The sequence below is a fragment of the Dreissena polymorpha genome, chromosome 10 (assembly GCF_020536995.1).
Source record: "Dreissena polymorpha isolate Duluth1 chromosome 10, UMN_Dpol_1.0, whole genome shotgun sequence".
Classification (NCBI taxonomy): domain Eukaryota; kingdom Metazoa; phylum Mollusca; class Bivalvia; order Myida; family Dreissenidae; genus Dreissena; species Dreissena polymorpha.
The window spans coordinates 62,497,874-62,514,066 of NC_068364.1; the positions used below are offsets into that span (position 1 = coordinate 62,497,874).

Consider the following 16,193-nt stretch of genomic DNA (forward strand, 5'->3'; position numbering starts at 1 on the left):
TCAGGTCACTAGATCAAAGGTCAAGGTCACAGTGACTCGAAATAGTAAAATGGTTTCCGGATGATAACTCAAGAATGCTTAGGCCTAGGATCATGAAACTTAATCGGTACATTGACCATGACTGGCAGATGACCCCTATTGATTTTCAGGTCACTAGATCAAAGGTCAAGGTCACAGTGACAAAAAATGTATTCACACAATGGCTGCCACTACAACTGACAGCCCATATGGGGGGCATGCATTTTTTACAAACAGCCCTTGTTTTTTATTGACATGACAAAATCGTTTGCTATGGTTATAAACTGTTTCGTGTGTGGTCAAAAACTAGGTCACAGGGTTGAATTAAAGAACAAGCTTGTGAATGCTTAAGAAGTCACACATTTTTGCCTGTGAACATGAAATTGCTCAGAATATTTGTTTAATTTCATGTCGATTGTCTTTGAACATGGCTCAGTTCCAGTGAAAAACATGGCTATCAGGGGTTGGGCAAATTTCCTAGAATGGCTTTAGTAAAGACCCTCTAGATGTCTTTTTTTGTCAATCGTCATAAAACTAGCTTGCAACATGTGTTGAAATAATATTTCAGTTTAGTTTTAAAAAGTTTTTCATCCTATGAAAAACATGTCCCCCTGCGTTTGCAGTTTTTTTTTATAAGGCTGTGAGTGTGGATACTCTTAAGCCCCTTTTTTTGTCTTACCATCATGAAATTTGCTCAAAATAATTGTATTAACAATATCTCAGGCGAGCTTCAAAATGGTCCCCCAAAGCTTGCTTAGGGGCTGGACATTTTTATGAACCCCGATTCCCAAAAGACGTTGTACATGTTTAGTAGTGACGCTGTTCATCTGTATATCCATAAGTTTGTCGCATGAGTTTGGCATGTATCACTCGTCATCTTCTTTCCTCATAGGTCTAATCTTCATAAAACATTATGGAAACGATGGCTACCAGGGTTTGTGGCAGTTAAGCTTGTAATTTTGGCTAAAGTAAGACCTATTTATGGTTATTCTTCCTGAAGATGATTCCAAGTATGGTAATGATACATATGCATCTTTTATGAAAGTTGTATTTGATGATAATGATGTTGACGATGATGATGATGATGATGATGATGATGATGATGATGATGTTCTTGGCTGCCAGGATTTGGTGTAGATTTACTTGTATGACTTTATTGAAACCTTTCCCCAATTATTATGAAACTTGCTGAGAGCATTTGTTCACATGATAATACACTTCAAGGTACCTGCGTCATAAACAGTGGCAGAAACGTCTTCAGTGTACAAGTTCATCTGTAGACTCAGACAGTGATCTAGATGAGGAATTTAACAGTGATGTGGAGTACAATCAATATGGCTGTGCATCTGAGGGTGGTGGCAACAAAGTGGTTCATGCTGGGTAAAATTTTGTTTTTAATGTTGTGTTTGAATTATAGGGCTATTTGTGTTTGAATATTTTATGGGGCTTGTACACGTACAAGTATTTTTGTATTATTTGGAAAATGTCATTAAATAAATTTATTAACAAAACTGTAATATTTTGAATAGTTAAAATAAAAATAATAATAATAACAATAAACACGGTTTCTTTAAGTGACTCTTTTGGAGTTTTGACCAGAAACCTCTAGAAGCAAAACCTATAGCGCTACCACTACACAATTCAGGCTTTATTATTTGGATGGTGGTTTAAACACTAAGTTGGTGATGCTTGTTTTTTTCTACATGGTCAATTGAAAGCATTTCAACAGTTTTATTCTTTTTCCCATTTCTTTTGGTTATAATCCATAAACAAACATTATATTTGAAATATTTTTCTTAGTCAGGAGTGCATTTTGCTGGTTTATGTATAATTCAAACATATGAGCCGCGTTCTGAGAAAACTGAGCATAATGCATGTGCGCAAAGTGTCGTTCCAGATTAGCCTGTGCAGTCCGCACAGGCTAATCAGGGACGACACTTTCCACATAAATTGGATTTTTGCTAAGAAGAGACTTCATTTTAACGAAAAATGTCATAAAAGCGGAAAGTGTCGTCCCAGATAAGCCTGTGCAGACTGCACAGGCTAATCTGGGACGACACTTTACGCACATGCATTATTCTCAGTTTTCTCAGAACGCGACTCATATATCTAGGACAATTTTTTGGGGTCATTATGCCAATCTGTGAAAAAAATTCCTTTAGTTCGAGATTACTGTACGATTAGTAAGTACCGTTTACTCGCGCAAAGTTGTCACAACTAATGTATGAGTGAATTGCACTTACTATATGATAACATCAGATTTTTACAATGCATATGAGGTACAACAACTCAAAGTTTCTAAACATATTCTTTTTGTAAAAGAATTAGTTTTTTATGCTTACGCATTTTATATGAATGTTTTAGTATGAAGTATATCGCTCACTATTTTTGACAAAACATATAAGAGTTCTCATCTTAAAGTGTATTACAATGTATTATATATTTGCCTTCTCATATTTAAGCTCATGTAAACTTTCCTTGATGTGTTTTAGCCAACAAGGCTCTGATGTTGAAATGGAGCATAGTTCTGCGGAGGTGTTTAAAGTACAGGCTCATTCATGTGACATTTCTGAGTTTACGGACAAAAAAGAGACTGGACAGACCAACAGCTTTCAAAGTGCAGATCAACTGACTTCAGATACCAAATGGGGTTCAACGTCATCAAATGAACATCAGCTGCCTGACGTTTTGAACACACGTTTAAACAAATCAGTGCTTGAAAAAGAGACATTTAAACTCTGGAATTCAAGTAAGAGCGACAGTATTGCAGATGCCCTCATCTGGGACTCTAAACCAGCCAATAAGAAGACAGTGGAGGAGGCATGGAATGATATGGAGGCTGACGCTGACTTTTGGGGGACAGAACCCGTCACAAAAAGAACTAAAATGGAGGACTTCTGGGCAACCGAACCTGTGTTGAAAAAATCGAAAACTGAGGACATTTTATCTGGCTCTTCTCAAGATAATTGTTATAATGGGGAAACTGATGAATCTAAAATTGAACAAACAGCATCGTCAAAGTCCAGGCAGTGTGATTCTGGCGACCATGCTGAGATGGTGACGAGTGAATCTGAGGAAATTCAGAATTCTAACATCAATCATAATATTGATTCAGGTCGAGCATTTCATAATAACTATTTTAATGATGAAACTGATGATGGCAAACATGCCAAAAATTATGATAATGATATTGAAATTGAAAAAAACAATATTGAAATTGAAGTAGAAAATGGAACTCGTGCTGTGCTTTCAAAAACCTGTGATACAAGAAATGAGGAGATATCTGCCTATAAACAAGGTGATGAAAATGGAAGTCTGACAGCAGTTACAGATTCATCATCGCTGCAAATTCACCCGTATTGCAAAAATGATTATAGTTTCCAAAGTGGCAAAAATGATGAGGATTTTGACCCAGAACCATATTTAGTGATCGATGACTCTGATGTCGATGATGCCACGGTAACAGTACCAAGAAAGGAGAAATATCGCTGGAAACCTGCTCTGAGATTAGATGCATTCCAATTTAATGAACCTCTCATTTTGTCCTTTGAAGAGGTAGATATATGACACTTACAGTTTTAGTTGATGATATGCCGTGAAAAAAATATAAATCTTAGGCTTGATAATATTGGTGGCATCTACTGTATTTGTTGAAATTATTTTTTTTGGATTCATGTCTGGTATTTTCATTCAATGTTAATTTCATTGATTTTTATCATTTCTGATGAGACTTTTTACCTGAATGCTATTTCAAAATTTTATTATTTGGTGGAGAGGAATAATTTTGGTAGTGACTGTCCTACCAGAACTTTCGTCTGTCTGTCTGTATTTCCATTCGAGATAGTTTACCTTATCTTACTGTATTGTCGTGCACTAACAACTCCTGACTTCGATACTTGAACATTTCTTTGCTTAGGACCATTTCCTATGAACCCTTATCACCTGACCTCACATTGCCCTTGACCTTAACCAAATGTTAATGAGGCATTATGAAATGGGCTATTGTTTGCTCTAAGATGATCACTTAATCTTGCCTTAATATGAGCTTCAACTTTAGATTAAAATCAGCATGTGTAATGATGTTTTAAAGCCAATGTTTCTTTCTTTTAATGCCTTGAAGGAGGGCATTATAGTGATTGGACTGTCCGTCTGTCTGTCCATCACACTTAAAAAAAATGCTCATAACTTCTATGTCGTTTCAGATGTTACCTTCATATTTGGTATGCATGTGTATATGGACAAAGCCTTTCTGTTCGCACACAAATTTTGACCCCTTTGACCTTGAACTAAGGGTCTGCGTTAAGGTTTCGAAATATGCGTTCAGTTTCGGAAAATTCTCATAACTTCTATGTCGCTTCAGGTGTAACCTTCATATTTAGTATGCATGTGTATTTGGACAAGGCCTTTCCATACACACACACATTTTTGCCCCTTTCAACTTGATCTTGAACTTAGAGTCCGCGTTTAGGTTTTGAAATCTGCATTTAGGTTTCGAATATTCATTCTGTTATGTAGCAGTCTTATCAAAGCGTTTTCAAGGGCATATGTCATCCTATGGAGACAGCTCTTTTTTGTTAATTTTCTTTATTTTACATGATAGCTTTTTTTTGGGTAAGATCTGCTTGATTAGACTGTGTTACTGTTCAGGCTTATTTCTTTGTAATGTGTTTCCCATACCATTTCAAGCAGTAACCTGTCCATTTGTGCGCCAATGGGGAATATTTAAATTGTCTGCATTTATTTTTAGCTCGGCTGTTTTCAGAGAAAACTCGAGGTATTGTCATAGCAAGCTTGTTGTCCGACGTTTGCGTCGTGCTAAAACCTTTACATTGGCTCTACAATAAAAGTGCTTCCACCTACAACTTTAAACTTCATAGGTAGATGCACCTTGATGTGTTCTGCACGCCACACCCGTTTTGGGCTCACTGGGTCAAAGGTCAAGGTCACTGTCACCTGTTAAAAAAAAAATCTGACAATATTTCATTTATTCAAAACTGCACCTGCAGCCGAGCGTTGGCACCTGTTATTCGGTGCTCTTCTTCTTATAAAATATAAAGACAGCTTGATCCACATTCCCATATAATTTTGTTGGAGAAAACTCATGTTTTGGTAAGGGTGACCTGATTTTGTCAGCTGGTCAACTTGTCCTTTGGGAAATGTTGTTGTAGCAATTTTGAATTAAAACAATAGTTCAGTTTTAAGGTTTTGGAAGAAAAAGTTCTTTTAATAACACTTTAAAAGTATTTTGTTGTTGTTTTTTTTCTTGAAGACAACACACTTTTAAGGCCAACATTATATATATTATTAATTAAAGGAATGTTCGTTTCATGACACAGCACTTTTGCTTATACTTAATTTCATACTCTGATGGACTGGTTTTAATGTTTATCTTTTACAGGCCTTCTTCCTCACCTATGGACTGGGTTGCCTTTCTGTACAAAATGAGGACCAGTCCATGCTGAAGATTTCTGACCTGTGGAGGCATTTCTGCAGAAAGCGAGCCCGGTTTCTTCCTATGTATGCTGCCTATCATTTCTTTAGAAGCCATGGATGGGTGCCCAAGTCAGGAATTTTATTTGGCGTCGATTACGGTAAATAAGCACATATTCAACTGTTATACTGACTTTTGGCTGTTGCATTAAAAAAAATGAAATAAATTTTTGGGTGTGTGAATTTTAAACTTGTATGACTTTTATGCATGCGATTTTCTCCAAATCTTTACAGAATTATAATCTGCAAGTGCTAGAATTTCTATTATTGTACTTTTGTTTGAGGAGTTTGTTTACAATTATTACATATGAAACATATATAACAAATTTGTCATAGTTTAACAGCATGTTGATCTCCTATTGCATCAGCGCTGGTGGTCAAGCTTTCACAAAAGTATTAATATTTAAGGATTGATTGCCCCTTTTTATGCCCCCGATAGGGTGGAATATAGCATTTGAACTGTCTGTCAGTTCATCCATTTGTCTGAAAACTATTACATTGGCCATTACTTTTGCAATATTGAAGATAGCAACTTGATATTTGGCATGCCCGTGTAACTCATGGAGCTGCACATTTTGAGTGGTGAAAGGTCAAGGTCATCCTTCAAGGTCAAAGGTCAACAAAACAAATCCAAGGGAAGTAACAAGCTTTAAAGGGATATCATTTCTATTTATCATTTGGCAGGTACAGATCATTTATACAAGGGAAGTAATATTTTTTAAAGGGATATAATCAAAAACAAAAATAAATAAATCAAAGCGGCGCAGTAGGGGGCATTGTGGTTCTGAAATACACATCTCTTGTTATTACATGTAAAAGCATCTGTTTGCAGGTGATTTTATCAAACTTTTACACAATAATTAAACCCATTATCTACATGCTATATTGTCAAGGTTTCCCCATTTCAAGTTTTTAAGCACTTGTTACCCTATTTTAAATCACTGTATCAAAGCTTCAGTGCGCACTCTTTTAACTTTTTTTTTAAAACACTGTACCCTTCAACAATAAAGCCCTTGGCTAGAGATACACTGTCTGTTACTTCTTCTTGTTGTAATGTAATTATTTGCCTTGCAGTCTTGTACAAGGTTGGTCCACCATTTTACCATGCTACCTACTCTGTCGTCGTCAAGGCAGTTGAAGAAGGTATGACCCAGAAAATTTTCGGTGGAGCATTTAGTTGCCAGTTTGCCAGTTTCCTTCCTTTCGTCACACTTTTGTCACAGTTTCTCATAGCGCCTTCAATATTTTAACGATCTCTTACATTTTTGGCATGTAGGTACCATGCATGGACCTCTACCTTTTGATGAGGTTTGAGGTCACTGGGTTCAAGGTCACCAAGGTTAATAATAGATTTATATAGGTGGTAACACAATTAGTACATAGATTGACAAAGTGCATGATCGGGGAGCATCAATAAGTTTCACTGATCTTCTTGTTTTCAATGCTTTTGAAACATTAAGTTGGGAAAGTTGCTGTATGAGATCATGCGTTTTGTAAATGTTTTTAAGAAATCAACTAAATATATTATGTTTCACTGTTCTGTTGTTGTTTTTAGCTCGGCTGTTTTCGGGGGAAACCCGAGGTATTGTCAAAGCCAGCTCCTCGTGTCCATCGTCGTGTCGTCAGCGTTGTGCTAAAACCTAACATTTTGTTAAGGTTTTTAACATTGGCTATAAAATCAAAGTGCTTCTACCTACAACTTGGAAACTTCACATGTAGCTGCACCTTGATGAGTTCTACACGCCACATGGCTATAGTAAAACCTTGTGAACACTCTAGAGACCACATTTATTATCTGATCTTCATGAAACTTGCTCAGAAGATTTGTCCCAATGATATCTTGGATGAGTTAAAAAATGGTAACCTTTGCTTGAAAAACATGGCTGCCATGGGGCGGGCATTTTTCCTTATATGGCCTTATTAGGCTATAGTAAAATCTTGTTTACACTCTAGAGGCCACATTTATTGTCCAATCTTCATGAAACTTGGTCAGAAGATTCATCCTAATAATATCTTGGACGAGTTCGAAAATGATGCTGGTTGGTTGAAAAACATGGCCGCCAGGGGGCGGGGCATTTTTCTTATATGGCTATAGTAAAACCTTGTTAACACTCTAGAGGCCACATTTATTGTCCAATCTTGATGAAATATGTCAGAATATTTGTTAAATGATATTTGCATAAGTTTGAAAATGGTTACGTTTGCTTGAAAAACATGGCCTCCAAGGGGCGGCTCTTTCCTTTTATGGCTATATTAGGCTATAGTAAAATCTTGTTATTACACTCTAGACGCCGCATTTATAGTCTGATCTTCATGAAACTCGGTCAGAAGATTCATCCCAATAATATCTTTGATGAGTTTAAAAATGATGCCCGTTGGTTGAAAAACATGGCCACCACGGGGGAGGGGCTATTTTCCTTATATGGCTATAGTAAAACCTTGTTAACACTCTAGAGGTCACATTTATTTTCCGATCATCAGGAAACTTGGTCACAAGATTTGTCCCAATGATATCTTGTTTTAGCTCACCTGAGCACAACGTGCTCATGGTGAGCTTTTGTGATCGCTTTTGTACGTTGTGCGTTGTGCAGCGTCAACATTTGCCTTGTTAACTCTCTAGAGGCCACATTTATTGTCCAATCATCATGAAATTTGGTCAGAAGATTGGTTTTAATGATATCTTGGAGGAGTTTGAAAATGGTTACGTTTGCTTGAAAAACATGGCTGCCAAGGGGTGGGCATTTTTCCTTATATGGCTTTAGTAAAATCTTGTTAACACTCTAGAGGCCACATTTATTGTCTGATCTTCATAAAACTTGGTCAGAAGAATCATCCCAATAATAACTTGGATGAGTTCGAAAATGATGCCGGTTGGTCGAAAAACATGGCCGCCAGGGGGCGGAGCATTTTTCCTTATTTGACTATAGTAAAACCTTGTTTACACTCTAGAGGCCACATTTATTTTCCAATCTTCATGAAACTTGCTCAGAAGATTTTTCCCACTAATATCTTGGATGAGTTCAAAAATAGTAACATTTGCTTAAAAAACATGGCTGCCAAGAGGCGGGGCATTTTTCCTTATATGGCTATATATGGCTGTAGTTAAATCTTGTTAACACTCTAGGGGCCACATTTATTGTCCAATCTTCATGAAACTTAGTCAGAAGATTCATCCCAGTAATATCTTGGATTAGTTCGAAAATAATGCCGTTTGGTTGAGAAACATGGCCGCCAGGGGGCGGGGCATTTTTCCTTATTTGGCTATATATAGTAAAACCTTGTTAACACTCTAGAGGCCACATTTATTGTCCAATCTTGATGAAAAATTGTAAGAAGATTTGTCTTAATGATATGTTGGATGAGTTTGAAAATGGTTATGTTTGCTTGAAAAACATGGCTGCCAAGGGGCGGGGCATTTTTCCTTAAATGGCTATATAAGGCTATAGTTAAATCTTGTTTACACTCTAGAGGCCACATTTATAGTTCGATCTTCATGAAACTCGGTCTGAAGATTCATCTCAATAATATCTTGGACTAGTCCAAAAATGATGCCTGTTGGTTAAAAAACATGGCCACCACAGGCGCGGGGAAATTTTCCTTATATGGCTATAGCAAAATCTTGTTAACACTCTAGAGGTCACATTTATTTTACGATCATAATAAAACTTGGTCAGAAGATTAGTCCCAATGATATCTTGAATGAGTTCGAAAATGGTTTTGGTTGCTTTAAAAACATGGCCACCAGGGGCAGGGCATTTTTCCTTATATGGCTATATATGGCCTTAGTAAAAGCTTGTTAACACTCTAGAGGCCACATTTATTGTCCAATCTTCATGAAATTTGGTCAGAAGATTGGTCTCAATGATATCTTGGATGAGTTCGAAAATAATAATGTTTGCTTGAAAAAAATGGCTTCCAAGGGGCGGGGCATTTTTCCTTATATGGCTATAGTAAAATCTTGTTAACACTCTAGAGGCCACATTTACTGTCCGATCTTCATGAAACTTAGTCAGAAGATTTATTCCGATAATATCTTGGACGAGTTCAAAAATGATGCCGGTTGGTTGAAAAAAATTGGCTGCCAGGGGGCGGGGCATTTTTCCTTCTATGGCTATAGTAAAACCTTGTTAACACTCTAGAGGCCACATTTATTTTCTGATATTCGTGAAACTTTGTCATAAGATTTGTCCCAATAATATTTTGTTTTCTCAGGTGAGCGACTTTGGGCCTTTCAGGCCCTCTTGTTTAATTTTCTCATTGCTTCAAATAGTAATTTAAGGTACGTTCATTTGCTTCTCTACAGGCTCATATACAGAAATGGAGCATTTCAACAATCGACAATTCACATGGACCTCACTAAGTGGGCTGAACAGAGTCACTGAGCATGTTGCCAAGGTATTGTATTAATGTACATGCAGAGAATAACAGGTTACTGTCTGATCTTTTTGTAATACATCAGGCAAGGCTTAGAATAATATAACGGCGTGGCTTGCCAAGTCGTTATTTTATTCTTGCCGAGCCTGATATATTTAAAAAAGATCAGGCAGTAACCAGTGTTTCTGTTTATTTTACCTCTACGTCCCTGATTTAAAAAAGAATAATGACAAAATCACTAAAAAGCTTAATATTTGTAAAAAAAATGTTTTTTGCTGTTTGTATTGCATTTTGTGTATCAAATATATTACATCTTGGTATCAAATTGTTTGTTTTGTTAAATCTGATTTGATTTTACTAAAAAATGATTACTTTATAGTTGATTCCGAGTAATATGACCATCCTCCACACATGACTGATATAAGAACTTCCTGTTGACCATGATATAAAAAAACAAATCATGCAACGTTATATCAGGCAGATATCAATGCGGTGGTGTGATAAATTTTCGTTATGGTTTTATTTCAGACAATAATGCAATTGCTGTAAGATCCCTCGTGAAGTTGTCATTAATAATAAATATGTGTTTACTACTACAGTTCATCAAGGGACAACATTTTCTGCCTAAACTGGATTTTTGTAAAGAAGGACTTTTCCTTTAAATGAAAAATAAAATAAAAGCGAAACGTTTCTTCACTGCAGTCCACACAGGCTAATCTGAGACGCCATTTAACGCACAGGCATAAAACTCCGTTTTCCCACAGCAAGGTTCATATATAGAACACGTTCTGAGAAAATGGGGCTTAATGCATGTGCGTTAAGTGTCGTCCCAGATTAGCCTGTGCAGTCCGCACAGGCTTATCAGAGATGACACTTTCCGCCTTAATTGGATTTTGCTATGAAGAGACCTCATTTAAACGAAAAATGCCATAAAAGCAGAAAGTGTCGTCCCTGATTAGTTTATGCAGACTGCACAGGCTAATCTGCGATGACACTTTACGCACATGCATTTTGCCCAGTTTTCTCAGAACACGACTCATATTTATTTAGCAGTTTCAGAAACACAAATCATATATCACAGTAGCCAGTTTTAGCAAGGCTGTTTTCGGAGAAAACATGAGCTATTGTCATAGCCAGCTCGTCGTCTGCCGTCCACCCTAGGCGTCGTGCTAAAATCTTAACATTGGCCATAACTTTTAAAATATTGAAGATAGCACCTTGGTATTTGGCATGCATGTGTATCTCAAGGAGCTGCACATTTTGAGTGGTAAAATTTCAAGGTGAACATCATCCTTCAAGGTCTAGGGTAAAAAAAACAAAGTCAAGGAAAGTAATAAGCTTTAAATGGACAGAGTTATCTGACTTGCCCACGTATATATTTTTGTTAAATAAATCAAAGCAGCGCAGTAGGCGGCATTGTGTTTCTGACAACAAACAAATTGTGGTAAAAGGTCAAGGTCATCCTTTACGGTCTATGGTAAAAAATACAGATTTAAGGGAAGTAATAAACTTTAAAAAGGGAGAACATTATTCAATATTGAACATAGCCACTTTATATATTTGGCATGCATGTGTATCTCATGGAGCTGCACATTTTGAGTGGTGAATCTACAGTCACAGTATAGTGGCTTTTAATTATTTACTTCTAAAAATAGAGATTTGTTACAGACAATTATTTTCAAGGGAAGTAATTTATATAATTATAAATCTCATATTATATATTTCCTTATCAAGAATTGAAGTTCTTTCCACAGTTATTGTACAGATTTATTATTTTGATTATTTATAACCCAAATTATTGATTTTTCAAAGTTTTTTTTTTTTAATGATATAATTATAATTTCTTTGATGTTCATTACATACCTGTGGACTTATGTCCATAGATGCATGATCAACTCTTTTATGAAAAAGAAAAAAAAACTCTGGCTATGATCTCTTATAAACCACAGGCCTTGGTTGTCAGTGATGTCTGACATGGTCATAATTGACTGTGAGAACCTCCCCAACCCCCCACCCCCTGGTTGGATTGGACAAAATTCAAGGGAAGTAATAACCTTTAAAGGGAGATGATATCTGTACCTGCCAAATGATAAATACAAATTTTATTTCAATGCGGCGCAGTAGGGGCATTGTGTTTCTGACAAACACATCACTTGTTAGGTCAAAGGTCAAGGTCACTGTGACCCCCCCCCCCCTACAAAAAAAAAATTCTGACAAGCTTTCGCAGCCGAGCGTGGCATCCGCTATCCGGAGCTTTTGTTTGTTTCAGACTCTCGTGTTTTGCTACGTGATATTTCCCACTGGCTGGAATGAAGTGGTCGCGTCTTCCCCGACATGTTTGTCCCAAATACGAGTCAAGGTTAGAAATCCATCTCTATGCTGGGTTTTGTAGCATGTGGTCTCAATACATGTAAAAAACATTGTTTGCCGATGTCATGCTGAATAGGAACATTACAGTAGAATTATTACATAATAATGTATTAGAAATTAGGAGTTTGGGAAAGGCATATTCAGAAATCAATTTTTGTGTGCTGATAGTAGATAAAATATTAAATGCAACACTTTCTAATGATTTTTTATCTTGATTACAAATACTTTACAACAGTTTAGTATATTTGAAAGAAATTAAAAATAAATCAGTCCAAACTTGCACCGAAATTAACAATTATTTGATAGTGTTGCAAACTAAATTTGTGTAAACATGTGCGTTTATTTTGTTCAATTCTTATGTTTATTTCTATGGCCATTCTGGTTCTTAACCCTATTAAAAAAGACCAGTTATCAATTACATGTACTTCCATAAGTATGTGCACTGAGTACTTGTTAACCAGCTTACCTATGAAATGAATGACAAGGTCAACTAACCTCTGTGATATGTGTGCAATTCTGTTCACATTGTTGAAAAAATCTGAACAAACACTTTATACATTCATATTTTCAAAAACAACATGATTAACCCTTTACCACTTAAATACGTATTTTTACGCATTTGTAGTCCCTCAGAACGTTTAATTTAATTAAAGGCGTTTCTTTCTAGATCCAAGTTTTTAATTTTTCATTTCCAACCCTCAGATACAGATGAGCAGCAAACAGCATAAAACCTGAACAGACTGCAAGTTACTCGCAGGCTGTTCTGGTTTTATGCTGTTTGCACATAGCCATTTTCACTTTGCTTCTGATTGGGAAAAGGTTAAGGTAGACATTTGTTCAATTTTTCAGCTGCAGGTGATCAGTAGATGGGTGTCCTCGCAAGAACGAAACAAAAGCCTGTCAGAAGTCCAAGCAACTTGATCCTGATTGAAATATCTTGGGCCTTGAATTTAAGATCATTAAAGACGCTTCGAGGATAAAACATTCAACAACAACAAACGTTTCAAACAAAAGCCTCTAAACAAGTCTAGGCAACATGAGGATGATTGAGAACATTCGGCATCAATTTGCAGATTGTTAACCCATTTATGCCTAGCGTAGAAAAGAGGCCTTGGCAAACATCGTAGACCCCAGACAAGACGCAGCATGATGCGGTGTCTCATCTGGGTCTGCGCTGTTTGCTTAAAGGAATTTCTGTAAGGAATATTCTAAATATAGAAATAAATATACCAGACATCCATTATTTTTTAAATAAATTGGTCCGATTTGGAATGATGGGAGAGTCTGCTAGGCTTAAATGGGTTAAAGACACATTGAGGATGAAAACATAGTTGTTGCAGGGAACGTACAAAGCATTCATACATCAAGGAACATGATGATGATTGAAAGATTTTAGCTTCAGATTTTATATTCTTAAAATTATACATTTTGATTAAAGGATATACCAATTGGAAGACTTCATTAACTTATCTTATGCATGAAGATTTATGAATTGTCTTACGTTATACCACACATTACCCTTATAGCCTGGCAAAAAAAAAATTCAGGGTTCTTTCTTATCAAAGATCATACAACAATATTAAGTTATGACAGAAATTTTAGCGCTAACAATTTGACATTTGGGACCAGTTAATTCCAAAAATATTGGCAAAGTGTAAGATTAAAAGTAAATTAAAACCAAAACATGCTATTAATTAATCATATATGTTGCTGTTTAGAAAAGAAGTCTTTGCAACTTTCGTTTGTTATACAATGTTTCAAGGGATGGGGGGGGGCTCCAGTTCTGTAGGGTATACAATGAGGACTAAGGTAGCTACTGAACGAAAACAATTCTCCCTGTGTAAAAGACTGTGCTTACTGCATTTCAATAGACATATACATGGAATATTTCCTATATCTTGGTAATCCAAATGGAATATTAAGTAAGACAAAATGTTTAGTAAGACAAAATGTCAAAGGCCTTTAAATATAATTTAGTTCACACTGTAATTATATGCATGTTGCAGACTAAAAACTATTTTATATGCTTTGAAAATACTTTTAGAAATTACTTTTAAAATGTGTTTGTTAGTATTTGATCAGTTGTATACAATCTTGTGCAAGTTTAACTTACTGTCAATTATACTCAATGCAGAAATGGTCTTATTTACACATATTGTGCGAGAGACTTCATTTTTATTTCTGATAATATCGGATAATATCCTTCATTTTGGACAAATTTCTTGTTATTTGTATTGCACTATTACAAATAGACATTTATTCTGTTTTTATGCCCACGGTCGGGTGGCATATAGCAGTTGAACTGTCCGTCAGTCAGTATGTCAGTCTGTCCGTCCGTACGAAAAAAACTTTAACATTGGCCATAACTTTTTAAATATTGAAGATAGCACATTGATATTTGGCATGCATGTGTAACTCATGGAGCTGCACATTTTGAGTGGTAAAATTTCAAGGTGAACAGCATCCTATAAGGTCTAGGGTCGAAAAAACTAAGTCAAGGGAAGTAATAAGCTTTAAATGGGCATAGTTATCTGACCTGCCCATGTATATATTTTTGTTAAATAAATCAAAGCGGCGCAGTAGGCGGCATTGTGTTTCTGACAAACACATTGTGGTAAAATGTTAAGGTCATCCTTTATGGTCTACGGTAAAAAATACAGATTTAAGGGAAGTAATAAGCTTTAAAAAGAGAAAAAATTATTCAATATTGAACATAGCCACTTTATATATTTGGCATGCATGTGTATCACGTGGAGCTGCACATTTAGAGTGGTGAATTCACAGTCATGGTAGTGGCTTTTAATTATTTTCTACTAAAAATATAGATTTGTTACAGACAATTATTTTAAAGGCAAGTAATTTATATAGTTATAAATCTCATATTATATATTTCCTTACCAAGAATTGAAGTTCTTTTCACAGTTACCGTACAGATTAATTTGATTATTTATAACCCAAATGATTGATTTTTCAAAGTTGTTTTTTAAATGATATAATTTCTTTGATGTTCATAACATACCTGTGGACTTCTGTCCATAGATACATGATCAACTCTGGCTATGATCTCTTTTAAACCACAGGCCATGGTTGTCATTGATGTCTGACATGGTCATAATTGACCAAGACCCCCCCACCCCCGGTTGGATTGGACAAAATTCAAGGAAAGTAATAACCTTCAAAGGAAGATGATTTCTATACCTGCCAAATGATAAATAGAAATTTTATTTCAATGCGGTGCAGTAGGGGGCATTGTGTTTCTGACAAACACATCTCTTGTTACTGCTATTATATTATTTTAGATCCATTCTGGGAAAACTGGGCTGAATGCATGTGTTGAAAGTGTCCTCCCACATCAACCTGTGCAGTCTTCAAGGCTAATCGAGAACAATACATGTACTTCATCTGCCTGCATAAGAGTTTTTGAAGAAGAGACCTATTTGAAAACAAAAAATTCCATTAAAGCTGACTGCACAGGCTAATCTGTTAGGCCATTTTACGCATATGCTTTAAGCCCAGTTTTCCCAGAACAAGATATATTAGAGTCGTGTTCTGAGATATCTAGGCATTCTGCATGTGCATAAAGTGATGTCCCAGATAAGCCTGTGCAGTCCACACAGGCTAATCAGGGACGACACTTTCCGCTTTTATGACTTCGTTTAAATGATGTCTATTCTTAGCAAAAATCTAATTTAGGCGGAAAGTGTCGTCCCTGATTAGCCTGTGCCGACTGCACAGGCTTATCTGGGACGACACTTTACGCACATGCATTATGCCCAGTTTTTTCAGAACAAGACTTATTAGATCTTACGCCTTGATCATTGGCATACTCTTGCATGCCGTACCCAGCTAGCCCAGTCTGTCCAGCACAGGAATGTAATTCAAGTACCAGGGAGTTCAAATCCCAGCTAGGCAACATCACTTGTGTGGGATATGGTGATGAA

The 16,193-nt window shown here is 36.2% G+C and overlaps 1 protein-coding gene across 3 annotated transcripts in view; it reads left to right on the forward strand.

The window, feature by feature from the left end:
• Nucleotides 1-13,702, forward strand: part of LOC127846933 (uncharacterized) — a 23,117-nt gene extending 9,415 nt beyond the window's left edge. For all 3 annotated transcript variants that reach the window (XM_052378360.1, XM_052378357.1, XM_052378358.1), the window contains exons 4-10: nucleotides 1,243-1,398; nucleotides 2,511-3,573; nucleotides 5,417-5,609; nucleotides 6,583-6,651; nucleotides 9,812-9,903; nucleotides 12,152-12,241; nucleotides 13,102-13,702. In XM_052378360.1, coding sequence (XP_052234320.1) covers nucleotides 1,243-1,398; nucleotides 2,511-3,573; nucleotides 5,417-5,609; nucleotides 6,583-6,651; nucleotides 9,812-9,903; nucleotides 12,152-12,241; nucleotides 13,102-13,173 — 1,735 coding nt within the window. In that variant the 3' untranslated portion in view covers nucleotides 13,174-13,702. The remainder of the gene's footprint in view (nucleotides 1-1,242; nucleotides 1,399-2,510; nucleotides 3,574-5,416; nucleotides 5,610-6,582; nucleotides 6,652-9,811; nucleotides 9,904-12,151; nucleotides 12,242-13,101) is intronic.
• The last annotated feature ends 2,491 nt before the right edge of the window (nucleotides 13,703-16,193 follow it).